General features: G+C 41.2%; 1 protein-coding gene across 1 annotated transcript in view; it reads right to left on the bottom strand.

Moving 5' to 3' along the window:
• Positions 1–14,303, bottom strand: part of FAT4 (FAT atypical cadherin 4) — a 138,797-nt gene that overhangs the window by 22,183 nt on the left and 102,311 nt on the right. Inside the window, exons 9-10 of the mRNA XM_028744582.2 lie at positions 9,116–13,465; positions 3,873–3,977 (exon numbers count right to left, since the gene is read on the bottom strand). Coding sequence (XP_028600415.2) covers positions 3,873–3,977; positions 9,116–13,465 — 4,455 coding nt within the window. The remainder of the gene's footprint in view (positions 1–3,872; positions 3,978–9,115; positions 13,466–14,303) is intronic.

Here is a 14,303-nt window from a genome sequence, read left to right as displayed (position 1 = left end):
AGCCAATGAAGTTGTCTAGTGAGTTCAAGGATTTCTATTTGAGCAATTGAACTTCCCATGCCAGATCTACTGAAGAATGTTGGGGTAACCCCCAGAACAGATTTTGGGGGAAAGCAGGTGGATGAGAGGCAAATAGGAATCCTTGTGATCACGGGGTGACTTTGATGGACATAACACTTCCCTTCCAAATGTGTTAAAATATCTCTCCATGTGTTACAAAAGTGGAAATGGTCTTTGTGACCTGTACTAACACATACATAATATCATTTAGATAAACAATACCATATTATCTTGCCCTTTGGCATTCCATACGCCTATGAATTTTGCATACTACATGTTCCCTGTTATATATTATTTACTTTCAAAACCAAATTTAGTCAATCAGTCAATACATCTGAATGCATTTCCCTCCTTCTGCCTCCTTCTGCTTCCTTTTTTTTTTATTTGTGCTACTTCTGTTTCCCTTGTTTTAAATCATATTTCATTTCAAAACTAGCCAATGAAACCACCCCCTTTGCTATCAGCATTTTCTAGCTATGCCAAATAATATGGAATAAAAATAAAATCCAATATGGAACCAATGACAGATGCATTCCTCCTTGACTTTGGCAGCACACCATCTAGTATTCTTTAGATCAAGTCATCATACAATGCATTTTGAAGAGTACATACAGTATGTTTCTTTGTTGTTAACTGCTTTCAAACACGCAGGCGCTACATTCCATCCATATTGTATTTCTTCGAAATACGAACGCTTTTATAATAATATTTTTATAAAATACTTGCCTGCGGTCTTTCAAGAGTTTTAAAATGTTATGATGTTAACTATATTTTTGTAAAATGGCAAAGACCTTCTGACCGGCTCATTAATTTCTGAAGTTAGAAAAGAATGTAGGCAAGTAGGAAACAAAGAGAAAGGGAAAGAACTAGACTGCAGGACAGGATGGGATTGGGTGGGATCTGAGATGGAGAGGGAGGCAGAAAGAGCAGAATTAGGATCAGGAAGAAATCAGATCTGAAGTAAGTGTTGGGAGAAGTAGAATTGGAATAAAGGAATGGGTTGGATTATGGAAATCAATTTTGATTTCTTATTTTTCCAGTCTTAAATTCAGTTCTCCACATTAGTTTGCAAAATTCAACATCACTATAGTGACCCCCCCAATATGCATATTTTTGTATGCAATTTTGCCTAATATGCACATTTTGCAAGGCATTTTCCCTAATCAAATGAATGCATTTGTGAATGTTGTTTTCACCAATGTATGCATTTATGGACGTTTTTCACCTAACATATGCATTTTTGCTCATATTACTTGCAATAGTGGTGTTGATGCTTCCACTGCTGCTTCTGCTCTTCAGTGCCCACTGCCTTGGCCCTCTTGGTAACTGGCAGTGGCGCTTGGCACTGGGAAGCCAGATGAGGAAAATTGCTTCATCCATGGCACATTGTTAAATGTTAGGCCGCAGGACAACATTGCAAAATTCGCAAAAGTGTGAATTTTGAAGGATTACTACATTTCAGTCCACATATTGTTTCAGGAAGTGTAGATTAGATTTATCTTGAAGGATGAACTGAACCACATTTCTCCTCCATTCCTAGCTTAGGGTTGGGAGAATTGGCATTAGAATGGAATAGGACTGAGGAGCATCAGGGAAGAAGAATGAGCTCCTTCATTGTCCCAGCTCCTTCCTGTGAAGAAGTATCACCTCTTTCTTTCCTTCCTAGAATGCTTCCTTTAGCAATGAAGAAGGGAATCCTTTGGAAGACATCATCTGTGATAACAGAATAGGTGAGTTGAACCTAATTTCCCCTTCTCCCCATAATGATTATTTGGGAGAAAGGTGATGGGAAGCTGCGCCAGCCGAAACTTACAAACAGATATAGATGCAACAGCTCTATTTTATATGATCAGTGGTAATTTAACATGGATTTTAAGTTCATGCAAGACTTGTATGTGATTGTAGCCAGATGCTGTATCTCCTCTTACATTTTCTATACACAGCAGGCTCACGGTCTAAGCTAGTGATTTCCAAGTTCTTCTATAATTGCTACCATATATTGGTCCTTCAAAAAAAAAAAAAGAGAAGTCTTTCTGGCGTCATCCATAAATTTCTTGAGAATACTGCTTGGCAATGATTGCAGGAATAAGGCACAATTGCTGCAAATATAATGTAGTTTGATTTTGACATACCTTTACATATGTTTAAGAGAAGCTTTAATAATTATAACATTATAAGTAATTGTGTTATACTGGGATGCCTGGTACCTCTAAGGCACTGGGGCATGATCTCTCCCAGCTCTTTAATGTTTTGTGGTTCAAATGCCCTCACTTATCCTGTGCTTTTACAGCTGTTCCTTGTCACAGGGTTTTCAAAGTACCAAAGCCCCATTCAGGAATTACATGTGATCTGCCATGGACCAGGTGCAGATGTCAAACAAAAACACAGTGTGGAGATTTGGAGTGGGATGCAAGATTTCCTTAACCTTCACACACCCCTTCCATCCAGTGCGTGAATTTCCTTTGCCTACCTTTAATCAATTTCTGTGTTACATATGTGACCATTGCTGAATAAAGCTGAAATGGAACTGTGTATGCTACTAACTTTGAGAACTCCAGTTTAACCGAGGCTCCCAAGGCTTATGGAAATTAAGAGTTTCTTCAAATCTCAGCAAGATGTCTTCAGCAGATGCCCTGCTTTGATGTCTCCATCTACAGAGGCAGGGTAGCTAATCTTATTTGTGGAACTTCTTTAGCTGTGGATCTCCCTCACCACATCTCTTCAACATGTATCTACTCTACTGATGTTCTGTCTCCAGATAAATACTATACTTTTTGCCCAGGCTTTTAATGGTCTTCTTTGAAGACAATATTGTAGAATGGAGAAAGGTAAAGAAAAGTGCCATCTTTCTCCTTCTAGAATATTATCTTCAAACTGGGGATGAAGGGGGGGGGTGACTTCGGGCCTAGGTGGGGTCACCTGTCCTCACCTCCTTCAGGGACTGGTGGAGGAAGGCAAGAAATAGGAGAGATAATAGAGTTTTATAAAATTGTGCATGGTGCGGACGAAATAAGGAGAGTGTAGATTATCTCTCACATTATGCAGAACCTGAGGTAACATCCCAATAAATTAAATGGTGGGAAATTCAGCAGAGACCAATGATGTACTTCTTCACTCACTAGCGGTGTGTAGGGTGTACAATGCATGAGGCTCTATGGAAGGCCACCAAGCCCAGCAGAAGCGAGAGAACCAATGGTCCTCATGTCCTATTGTAGACTTCCCATAGGTATCTGGTTGGTTACCATGAGCAACACAACATGGAACAAGATAGGTTTTCAGTCTGATTCAGTATGCATTCTTCTTATCTCTGTAATGGCAATTGACAGAAAAAGGAGGAAAAGAAACTCTAGGTCCTGCAAAATATCATTTATTGTGAGTCCAAAGGGTTTTAGAATTTTATTTTGTTATTTTTTAAGCAACAATTCTAACACACTAATCTACAGATACTGTAATTATTTCCTGTGAATACTGCAACATCCCTGGTGTGTCAGGATTGTTGCTAAGATGCATGCCATTAATAAAATATTTGTTGCAAAACATGTTGGGCTCACAACAGATGAAATTTTGTAGCACTTGGAGATCCTGCCTCACCATTTTTTGACTACTCCAGTTCTTTGTTTGGCTTCCTGCCAGATGGTAACTGACCAACCAAGTCACATTGCTTTGCTTTATTCTGATTAAAACAATATTATCAAATAAAAAAATTAAGCAGTAAGCTGTAAACTCCATAGGTGGTTGGATTTGGGGGGCTAGGGTCAAAAGGATTAGGGTTCTGCAAGAGAATCTGAATAAAGTACCAAATTTCTACTCACCAAATGGACAATGGCAGTAATATCCCTCCACTCCATTTTGACAGGATCCTCCATGGAAACAGGGGTTGCATTCACAGTAATTGACGGTGGAGTCACACATTTTTCCTGCAATAGTAGAAGACAGTACCATATGGAAACTGAGTTGCACTTAGGCAATTTGCATTATGAACAAAGTGGGATAATTTGCATTAGTTGTAACTGGAGCCCAGAAATAATTTGTTTAATTTAAAAGTGAGTGTCATTCTCTATATTCCGGAGTGAGTTTTTATTATTATATTTTTAATGTAGAAACACTGAACATCATACTAATGTGGAATTAACTTGTAGTACTTTCATGGAGAGCAATTGCCATGACTAGGGATGGTGCAGAAATTCGATTCAGTCTGCATTTGAAGTAAACCTGCGCTTTCTGAAACAGCACCTGAACTGAGAAACAGCCATTCTTTAAAAATCACAATGCAGTTCTCCAGCCAAGTAATGTGTATAAAAATGCTTGTGCTGGGGTTTATGCATATCTTTCTCATATGTATTGTATTATAGGGAGAGGCTTTGCAAATGTGTCTATTAGGAGAAATGTGAATTAAAATGCTGATAATTTCCATGAGGATAATTTTTATATATTTTTAAAAAACTCATACTGATGTAGATATATGGAGAACTGAATTTAAGATTGGGAAAGATGAGAAACTGGGACAACTGAAACTGACAAACTTGCCCAGCCCTAGTCATAACTTCCTAAAACTGACGTGCAACAAGAAGTTATTCCAATAAGAACTGGCCACTGCTCAGAGCATGGAAGTTCTCTACATGCTAACACAAACAGAGTTGAGCCTCAAACTGCATTCTAAAATGCTGACACTTCTATTTTGAAAGAAAGGCAGTCAACCGAGATCTTGATCTGAATCCTGCACAGATTTGCCTCTGAAAATTTCCCATGGCTGCTATTTTCCCCTGAAGGTGATGTTTTCAATAGAAGAAGAAGAAGAAGAAGCTGGTAGACTGTTATTTTGTAGAGAAACCTGCATGGGACTGTATTCCAGAGCAGGGCCTCGCACAGCTGATTCAAACTGTTTTAAAAATGTGACTAACGTAATGTGTAGCTTTGCCCTAACCTTCAATCGTTGCATTCTCATTTTTTGTCACTTCATGATAGAACTTACTTGGACGCCGTTCATCACTGCAAGGGTTCGCTGCATGGTGCAAGCTGCACAGTTTTATTGCCTTTTGTAAAGATTTCTCCACTGAATTTAATTAAATTTGCAAGCCTGAAGATGGGTTGGTTTTTTAAAATACATTCCTCGGGCTATTTTTTCCCCTCCAAAACATTTCACAGCTCTATAATTAATTGCATATGGTTCAAATAATAATGTTTTGATGAGAGAAACTGGTGATTTGCTTGGGTAAATTATGCCCTGAAGTTAAACAAATCACCAAATGACGGGATTCATGAACTCTGAAGGTCTACAAGAGGCTCATCTACAAGTTTCAATTTCACGGATTTTGAGCACTTTGCCCATTTTGAACCAAACTGGGCAATGACTAATTTTGATAGGTTACTAGCTATTCTGTACATGCATGCCCAAAGATAAACTGTGAGGATCTGGAATAGGAGCCACATATTGTTTATCTTTTTTAACAGGAAAACTCAGAAAGAAAAGCCCAAAGCTGCAGTTCTGTACAAGTCTCCTCAGATATAAGCCCCACTGAGTTATATACAACTTACCCACAGGTATTACTATATATAGATTGAAGGCTGGGGGGAATTCAACATTGTGATAATATGATTGTTCTATCAGCACATGCACCCCCCACTTGCTCTGGTGCTTCCCCCAATCCCTAGAGATGACTGAGGAGGGTGCCCAGGGGAGCAGTGGGAAGTAGCCCCATTGCATTAACAGGACTCCTGCTAGCTCTACTGTTAAGTCAAATCTGGTTCTAAGTTAGCTTGCTTGGAAGTAAACTACTTCTGAGTTATTGGCTTGGCTCACACAAAACAGGGCTTAGAACAGATGCTCAAGTGTGTGGGCTTCTGGAGAAGAGATCACAGGTGTTTTGCTCCTCCCCAGGTGTCCTGTTGCTGCACTGAACTAAGCCATGGTTTGGGTAGGGGTGCCATATTTTGAAGAGCAAAAAAGAGGGCACATTTGCCGACTTCTACTTTTAACTATGGAGCGCTATGATGACTCTAACCATGAAAAAGAGGGCAGTACGTTTCCGAGCACAATTCAAATTGTTGGTGCTGACCTTCAAAGCCCTAAACAGCCTCAGCCCAGTATACTTGAAGGAGCGTCTCCACCCCCATCGTTCTATCCGGACACTGAGGTCCAGGGCCAAAGGCCTTCTGGCGGGTCCCTCACTGCGAGAAGCCAAGTTACAGGGAACCAGGCAGAGGGCCTTCTTGGTAGTGGCACCCACCCTGTGGAATGCCCTCCCACCAGATGTCAAAGAGAACAACTACCAGAATTTTAGGCGACATCTGAAGGCAGCCCTGTTTAGGGAAGCTTTTAATGTTTGATGCATTACTGTATTTTAATATTGTGTTGGAAGCCGTCCAGAGAGGACATATGGCAACCAGGCTCATGGTTTAGCACGCCACCAGCTGTAAACCAGAAGAAAAAAACTTGCTTACAGCTGATGGTTAGTCTGGAAAAAGCTAAGCCCCAGGTTTGGACAACACACTAAGCCAACCATGGCATAGCTCAGCATAGCAGCAACAGAATGACAGGGAGGGGCAAATGGGATATGATCCTCTCTTTGGAAGCCTACATACTCTAAGCCATGATTTGGTTTAGCATGAAGAGAGAACCAGTTCTCTGCCTTCCTGGTAAATAATGACAGTTGGATAATATGCAACTGAATCTCTAGTCAGCTAGCATGTCCCAGCAAGGATGGGGAGAAATGAGCAGTTAGGTTTCTGCTTTTTTGATTCACTGGCAACAGTGTGAAAAGCCTTTTAGTTATCATTGCTTTATATGGAGTATTTGCATATAGTTGTTGGGAAGAAGTGATTTAAGATAACGTTCAACTTTTTCTAAGATGGCAGGATCTTTCAGATCAACTTCTTGCTTAAAAAATTGAGTTGATTCCACAAAACTCATCCTAAAAAGGTCCAGAAAAGAGGAACTGAGGGGTTCATAGAAAGGGCAGACAACGCACTACTGTATGTCATCTGAGATATCCCATCTTGCAACTGATTCGTTCCAAAACAAAATATGATCATCATTAATAGACATAATTATAACAGATTGCTTAAACCTCAGTGTTACACTAATGTAATCTTTCATTATGGTTGTGCTCACTGCAATGAGCCTAATTGCTTCTATAGAGTGATGAAGTGAGATGCAGCTGGCCAAACATAATAAATCAGTGAAAAAACCTGTGTACCCCCCTCAACAAGGTAAGGGAAGCCATTCTAGTGGTCTATAATTGATGAACTCACTTACAGTGAAAAGAAGGAAAGCTTGCTTTAGAAAACAACAGAAGCTACAAAGAAGAGCAGCTGCCTTGATCCAGACAGGGGTCACGCATACATACATATAGGATGGTATTCTACTAAGTCACTCAGAGTAGACCCACTGAAAAGAATGAACATGACTAAGTGTATTTCATTAATTTCAAAAGGTCTACTCTTTTGGTTCCTAAGGATTCCCAAGCAATACTGGGAACGAGGCTGCTAGTAACATATATTTTAGGTTTTTGTTATGAACAGGATGAAAAGGTCTCTGCCTTCAGCGTTCCTTTTGTATTGTTTTCAAACCTACTTTGGGCTGTTTTGTGATATATTTGTAAACCGTCAATTCAATCAATGAGTTACACTGATCTTCCTCTTTTACAATTATTCCCTCCTAGGAGAAAACACCGCCACTTTACATTTCTAACATGGGTGTATTGTGTCTGCTACCATATTGCCTTTTTATTTTTGGAGAGGGAAGGCAAGAGCATAACCCACACTATGGGAACACTTAATTCTCCCTCCCTGCCTCTCTCCCTCTCTCTCACACAAGTACTTTTCAAATTTCTTCCATGACATATTTCTGCTTTCAGCAGATGGGGGGAAAATTAATGTGTTACAATGTGGGGAAATACTGTATGTGACAAGCGCCAGGCATGACAGTCACCTCAGCAAATCACTGTAGTTTCATTAACCCCAATTACAAGCTACAGGACTGATGTGACTGCATTGTGTGCTATTGTGAAAATGAGTGTTCTGCTGAAGTGTCCCAGTGAGCTGGCAAGTACATGCCTATTTAACCTCTGATGCTAATGACTTAAAAGGTTACCCGCAATTGTGGCATGGAATTGTTCTGCTACGCTGCTGGCCAAATAATTTGATGTGATGATTCACTGCGAAACACAATCTCAGATCATTAGGTTAATTAGAACAGCCATTCAATTACGAATAATTACTTGTGACCTGAGGCTCAGCAGGCTACACTGATGGAGCATACATAGAAAGATCCCATCAGTGTCTTTTATGTCAAGGCGGCTCTAACAGTGAACATGTGTCAGTTGCCACATATGCTATTTAAATGGAGATGCATTTGATGGCTCTCGATACTTTCCTGGCAGAAAGCTAAGAGGCATCACTCTATATCTAACTGATATGTTTAATAGAAAGGCTGAAGATCCTGATTATGATTTTTACACAAGGCTCTGTCTGGCAGATAAGTAGGATGGAACCATGCATGCTTTGACGCTTGGCTAATTTCTGGCAAAAAGCATTTAAAAATTTTAATTTTAGACCTAGGCTACTTCCACGTGTACATTTAAAGCACTATTATACCAATTTAATAGTCATGACTTCCCCCAAAGAATTCTGGGAATACAGTTCCCATGATTCTTTGGTGGAGGATGCCATGACTGTTTAAAGTGGTATAATAATGTTTTGAATGCATGGTGCAAGTGGGATCCTTGTTTTCACAAACAGCAGATGATGGGATGATAAACTTGGGGCGTGAGTTAACTGAAGACACACAGTGTGATCACCTTATGGAAGCAAAGCAGGTCCAGATCTGATTAGTTCCTGTAGGGATGGGGGGGGGGGGCGACTGGAAGCCCCACATAAGCCACCTTGAGTTCCATGATGGAAAAATGCAGAATACACATGCGCTAAATGAATCATACATCTGGGTTTGAATTGCCAGCAAGAACGCCTATGATTAAATGCTCCTTCATAGGTAATACCATTAGTTCATCTCTATGTTGCATTCAGTACAATCACACACGTAGAAGAAAAAAATTACCTGTATATCCAGTTTTGCAGACACAGTTGAAGCTTCCTGGGAAGTTCTGGCAGAGAGCACCATTTTTACAAGGGCCCGAGAGGCACTCGTTGAGATCTCTCTCACAGGCCATTCCAGTAAAACCACTGGGACAACTGCAAGAGAATCCGCCCACCAGGTTGTGGCAAGTCCCTCCATTGTGGCAAGGTGATGGGAGACATTCATCTATGTCTGTTTCACACAGTGTGCCATCATATCCTGGCATACACCTACATGTAAAAGGCCGGAGAGGTTCATTTGCCACAAAAATGACTGGGATACTCTCGTGGTTCTGTAGCTTAGGGCTCACACCCAGTTTTTTCAAGCAGCTGCCGCCATTTTGACAAGGATTTTGTAAACACGAGTCATGATCCACAGACTCTATTCGAACTCCGCTTTGACGGAAAAGGATTTCTTTGATGCTTTCAAAGAAGGTAGTCACACCACCTGGATTCACATACTGATAGCTGTTCCGTTTCACAGCTGCCATCAAGAAAGTCCGGTTGCTCTCCTGATAAGCCCCATAGAGTTGCACAGCAGTCCCTAATCCGGTTAACTGTGAATTGGCAATTCGCAGAAAATGAAGGTAGTGGTTGGTCAAAAATTCTCTCACGGATTGCACACTGAGACGAAGGAGAATGCTGTTATCAAGTGTGGCGTTACTGAATCCTGAAAAGAAAACTCGGATACTGCTAGTGACTGAGTTGTGTAGCCCATCATTGCTCAGGACTGTGAGATCAAATGTCCCATCGGTAGACCTTGCCAGGGAATTTAAATCACAAGTGCCTGCTGGAATATGGAAGAGGCTTGTAACTCCCGATGTAAGAGAGCACTGGAAACTGTCTAAAATATCTGGATCCTGAGGTTTTACATTGCCTAATGTTCCACCAGGGAACAGGTTGCCAAAATAATGGACAAAGATCTCTACTGTTCTGGGTTGTGACGGGTTATCATTTTGATCTATTACCTTTACGTGCACGGTTCCTGTGGAAGACATCTGAGGAATGCCCGAGTCTCTTGTAATCACTGACAAGTAGAAATCACAAATTTGTTCTCTGTCAATCTCTCTAGTTGTGGTCAGAACTCCAGCAGTGCTGAGACTGAAATAACTGGTTCCTGTGCCAGTGCTAAGCAAGTAATAAGAAAAGGGGCCTTGATTAGGAGGGAGATCAGGATCGGACGACTGAAGATTCAACACAAGTGTCCCTGCCCGGCTATTTTCCATTATCTCTCCCTCTGTGGTGGAAAGGGTGGGTCCATTGTCATTGATATCTTCCAAAGCCACCAATAAAGAGGCACTTCCTGTTGCTGACGGTGATCCTGAGTCAATGGCTAACACAGATAGGTTGTACACTGGTAAAGTTTCTCTATCCAGTTCTGCAGTCACCGTAACCTGTCCTGTCTGCGGGTTAATAGAAAAGGCACCGTTGTTGTTTCCATTGCCAATAAAATAAGAAAACCTGTTCCAGCTTGGGAGAGAGTCAGAGTCGAAGGCACTTACAAATGTCACGTGGGTCCCAACAGGAACGCCTTCACTGATTTGTACGTTGTATACCATGAAGCTGAAAACAGGGGGGTCATTGGCATCTAATATCGTGATATTCACAACCACTTCATCAATATCTGCTCCACGAATGCTCCCGGCATTTTTTGCAAGCACTTTCAGAGAGATCCGTTCTTCCTTTTCCCTGTCGAGAGGTCCTGTGACATAAATCTGCCCGCTGCTGTCATCAATCTGGAAACCCTTTTTTCTGCTATTGCCGAAGATCAGATAGTGGACTTCTCCGTCAGTTCCCATATCGCGGTCGCTTGCAAAGACTTCTCCCACAATGGTGCCTTTAGAAGCTGCTTCGGAAACCTCAAAATAGTAAAGCTTGGACACGAATCGTGGCACATACTCGTTTGCTCCTTTTAAATGGATGTTGACATTCGCAAAGCTGCACCTTTCTTCATCGGGAACGTTAAAGGCCTTTATGGTGAGATGGTAGCTCTGCTTTGTTTCATAATCTAAAAAGCCTTGGGTGGTGATGATTCCAGTATTAGGATCAATAACAAACAGATCACTGTCTGAAGACTGAACCGCATATGCAATTACAGCATTAGATCCGGAATCAGCATCAGTTGCAGAGAGACGAATGACAGTTGTTCCACTAGGGGCATTTTCTAAAACACTCGGAAAATACTCTTCTGGGCTAAAAGCTGGAGAATTATCATTCACATCAATAACATCTATGGTAATGCTACAGTAGCCTGTTCTAGCAACCCATCCGCCATCTGCAGCACTCACAGTAATCTCATGTTTTTGGCAAAGCTCATAATCAAGGGGTTTGGCAAGCCTTAATTCACCAGTAGATGCGTTAATTGCAAAGTTCCCAGCCTCATTTCCAGAAGAAATGTTGTATTTGATAAGTCCATTCATAGCTGTATCTTTGTCCCTTGCCGACACAGTCCTGAGAATAGTTCCAACAGCATTACTCTCGGGGACAGTTATACTTATATGACTTTGAGAGAACTCTGGCGTGTGATAGTTTTCCTCTGTTACAACTATTTGCACAGGCACTTCTGATGAGAGAGGAGGGTTACCTTTGTCCTTTGCTTTTACTTTGATTAGAAAGTTTTTATTCATATCATTCCTCAGTGGCGATGCTACTGAAATCCAGCCTGTGTTACTGTCCAGTTCAAATTTACCTGTTAGGTTGTCATTTGAGAGAATGTATTGCACTTCTGAATTTAGACCAAAGTCTTTCGCATCAATGGCAGTTACCTTAATTAGTTTGGTACCAACAGCTACATTTTTAGTAACAGGTGTAAAATATTGACTGAAGAGAAACTGGGGTGCGTTGTCATTGCTATCCACGATGTTGATTGTGACTGTTGTCTCGCTCAGCAAGGGAGGGCTGCCTCGATCTGATGAGGTAACAATGAAACTGTGCCTGTTTAGATTGACATTACTGGGGCCACTGGAGTTTTGGAACTTTAAAGGTTGCTTATTGAAAATCTCTCCCGTAGAAGCATTAATTCGGAAAAACTCCGACTGGGATTTGATGAAGTAGAAGACTTGCCCGTTGGATCCTTCATCTGGATCTGTTGCAGATATCTGGATCACTCGTGACCCAACTTCATTATGCTCAGGGCAATCCAAGTAATAGGATGGTTTGGTAAATCGTGGGGAATTGTCGTTGATGTCTGTTACAAATATGGTCACATCTGTGCTTACCGTCCACCCAGAGTCATGTGCTGAAACTCGGATTCTGTAGCGATCTGTATCTTCCCTGTTCAGAAGTCTGCTGATTGTTATATCTCCTGTATTGGGGTTTATGACAAAAGGTATACTTGTATCCCTTATTGAATATTTACTGACAGCATTTGCTCCAATATCTTCATCTGATGTTGTGACTCGTGTTACAGTGTAACCCAAAGGTGCATTTTCAGGTACAAGAGCGCTGAATATCTGAGAAAATTTGGGCGCATTATCATTTTCATCCAACACATTAATAAGCACCCGGACGGTGGTACTCTGAACAGGTACACCTCTGTCTGAAGCTTTGATAGTAAGTGTATAATGGGCCACATTCTCCCTATCTAAAGGTCGGACACTTCTGACTTCCCCATTGGTACGATGGATACTGAAGCTGTTCTCCTTATTGCCACTGACAATTTCATAATTTAACTGTCCATTAGAGCCACTGTCCTTGTCCACAGCAGTTACAGTAATTATTTTAGAAGGTGAGAGGTTTTCTAGTACTTCAGAAATTAAAGGATCTCGTTCAAATAGTGGTGCATTATCGTTTATGTCTATCACTGTCATTTCCAATTTTACGTACGAAGAAAATGGCGGAAAGCCCATATCTCTCGCCTCAATCCAGATGACGTATTTCTGTATTGCTTCATAGTCTAAGGGTTGGCTGATGGTGACCTGTCCTGTTAGTTGGTCGATCTGAAAGGTGTTGCCAAGATTACCGCTAGCAATATAGTAGGACAAAGAGTCGCCTCTCGATGACAATCCAGAAACTGAAGTGACAAAAGTGCCAACTGCTTGATTTTCAGGAAATGTGAAAGTGTGCTGTTCAGCCTGAACTCGAGGAAAATCTGCTCTATTTACAAATCTTACGGTCACAGTTGTAGAATCTGTCTTTGGCAACGAGCCACCATCTTTCACATTCACAGAAAATGTCATTTCAGAAGTGCCAGACAGTCGTTCGGCAGCCATAATTGCTCCTCGTGATGGATCAATGTGGAATTTTTCAGAATTCTTCCCCGACAGGGAATAGTGAAGCTCAGCATTAGGTCCTGCATCAGCATCTGTAACTGTCACCGCAAATACAAATGTACCTGCAAAGGAAGACAAAAATAAGGTAATTAATCCTGGGAAACGGAACATTAATACTCATGCAACTGTTCATAACCAGAGAATGTTAAGTTATTGGACAATATACAAAGACTGTAAATAAAACTTAAAAATAAATAAATTACAACCACTAGCAGATGTATTGTTCATACTTAGAAGGTATTTAGGATGTTATAGGCATCCTTGACCAATAGCATATTTATGCAGACAGGGATGCCAAAGCGGATTTAAATCTCACTGAAAGCAGTCCAGCATGGAAGGCAACATTTTGAAATGTAGTAGTTCATACAACAAGTTATGATACCAAAACTTGCTACTGTGCTGGGATCTCATGAGTGGTAATGGGTGCTTGTCTTGTCATAATGCACTGGTCATGTCTAGCAGTAGGGTGCTAGACCAGTTGTCTCTGCAGTGGGTTGTTGTGTTTGTTCTTTCCCTGTTAATTCAGACTGAGGACAATGCAAGGGATGCATTTTCCTTTGGTCAGATTTCCACATACCCAACTGTGATGGCTCCTATGACACCATGACCATAGAATGCTTGACGCCATGTCTATAGGATCACATGGAGTTCAGGATCCTCAGCTGGCCAGAAGCAAACAGTAGGAAAGATAATAATTGACCAAAAAAATATTGAAGCAACTGTTGGGCCAGGCAGCAGGTGAACAGGTACAGTGGTACCTCGGTTTACGAACTTAATTCGTTCTGGAAGTCCATTCTTAAACCAAAGCCGTTCTTAAACTCAGGCATGCTTTCCCTAATAAGGCCTCCCGTCACCAGTGCCCTTCCACCGTTCGGCTTCTGTTCCTAAACCAAGGTAAAG

The sequence above is a fragment of the Podarcis muralis genome, chromosome 9, assembly GCF_964188315.1.
Source record: "Podarcis muralis chromosome 9, rPodMur119.hap1.1, whole genome shotgun sequence".
Taxonomy (NCBI): domain Eukaryota; kingdom Metazoa; phylum Chordata; class Lepidosauria; order Squamata; family Lacertidae; genus Podarcis; species Podarcis muralis.
This window is presented reverse-complemented; position numbering and strand designations above follow the sequence as displayed.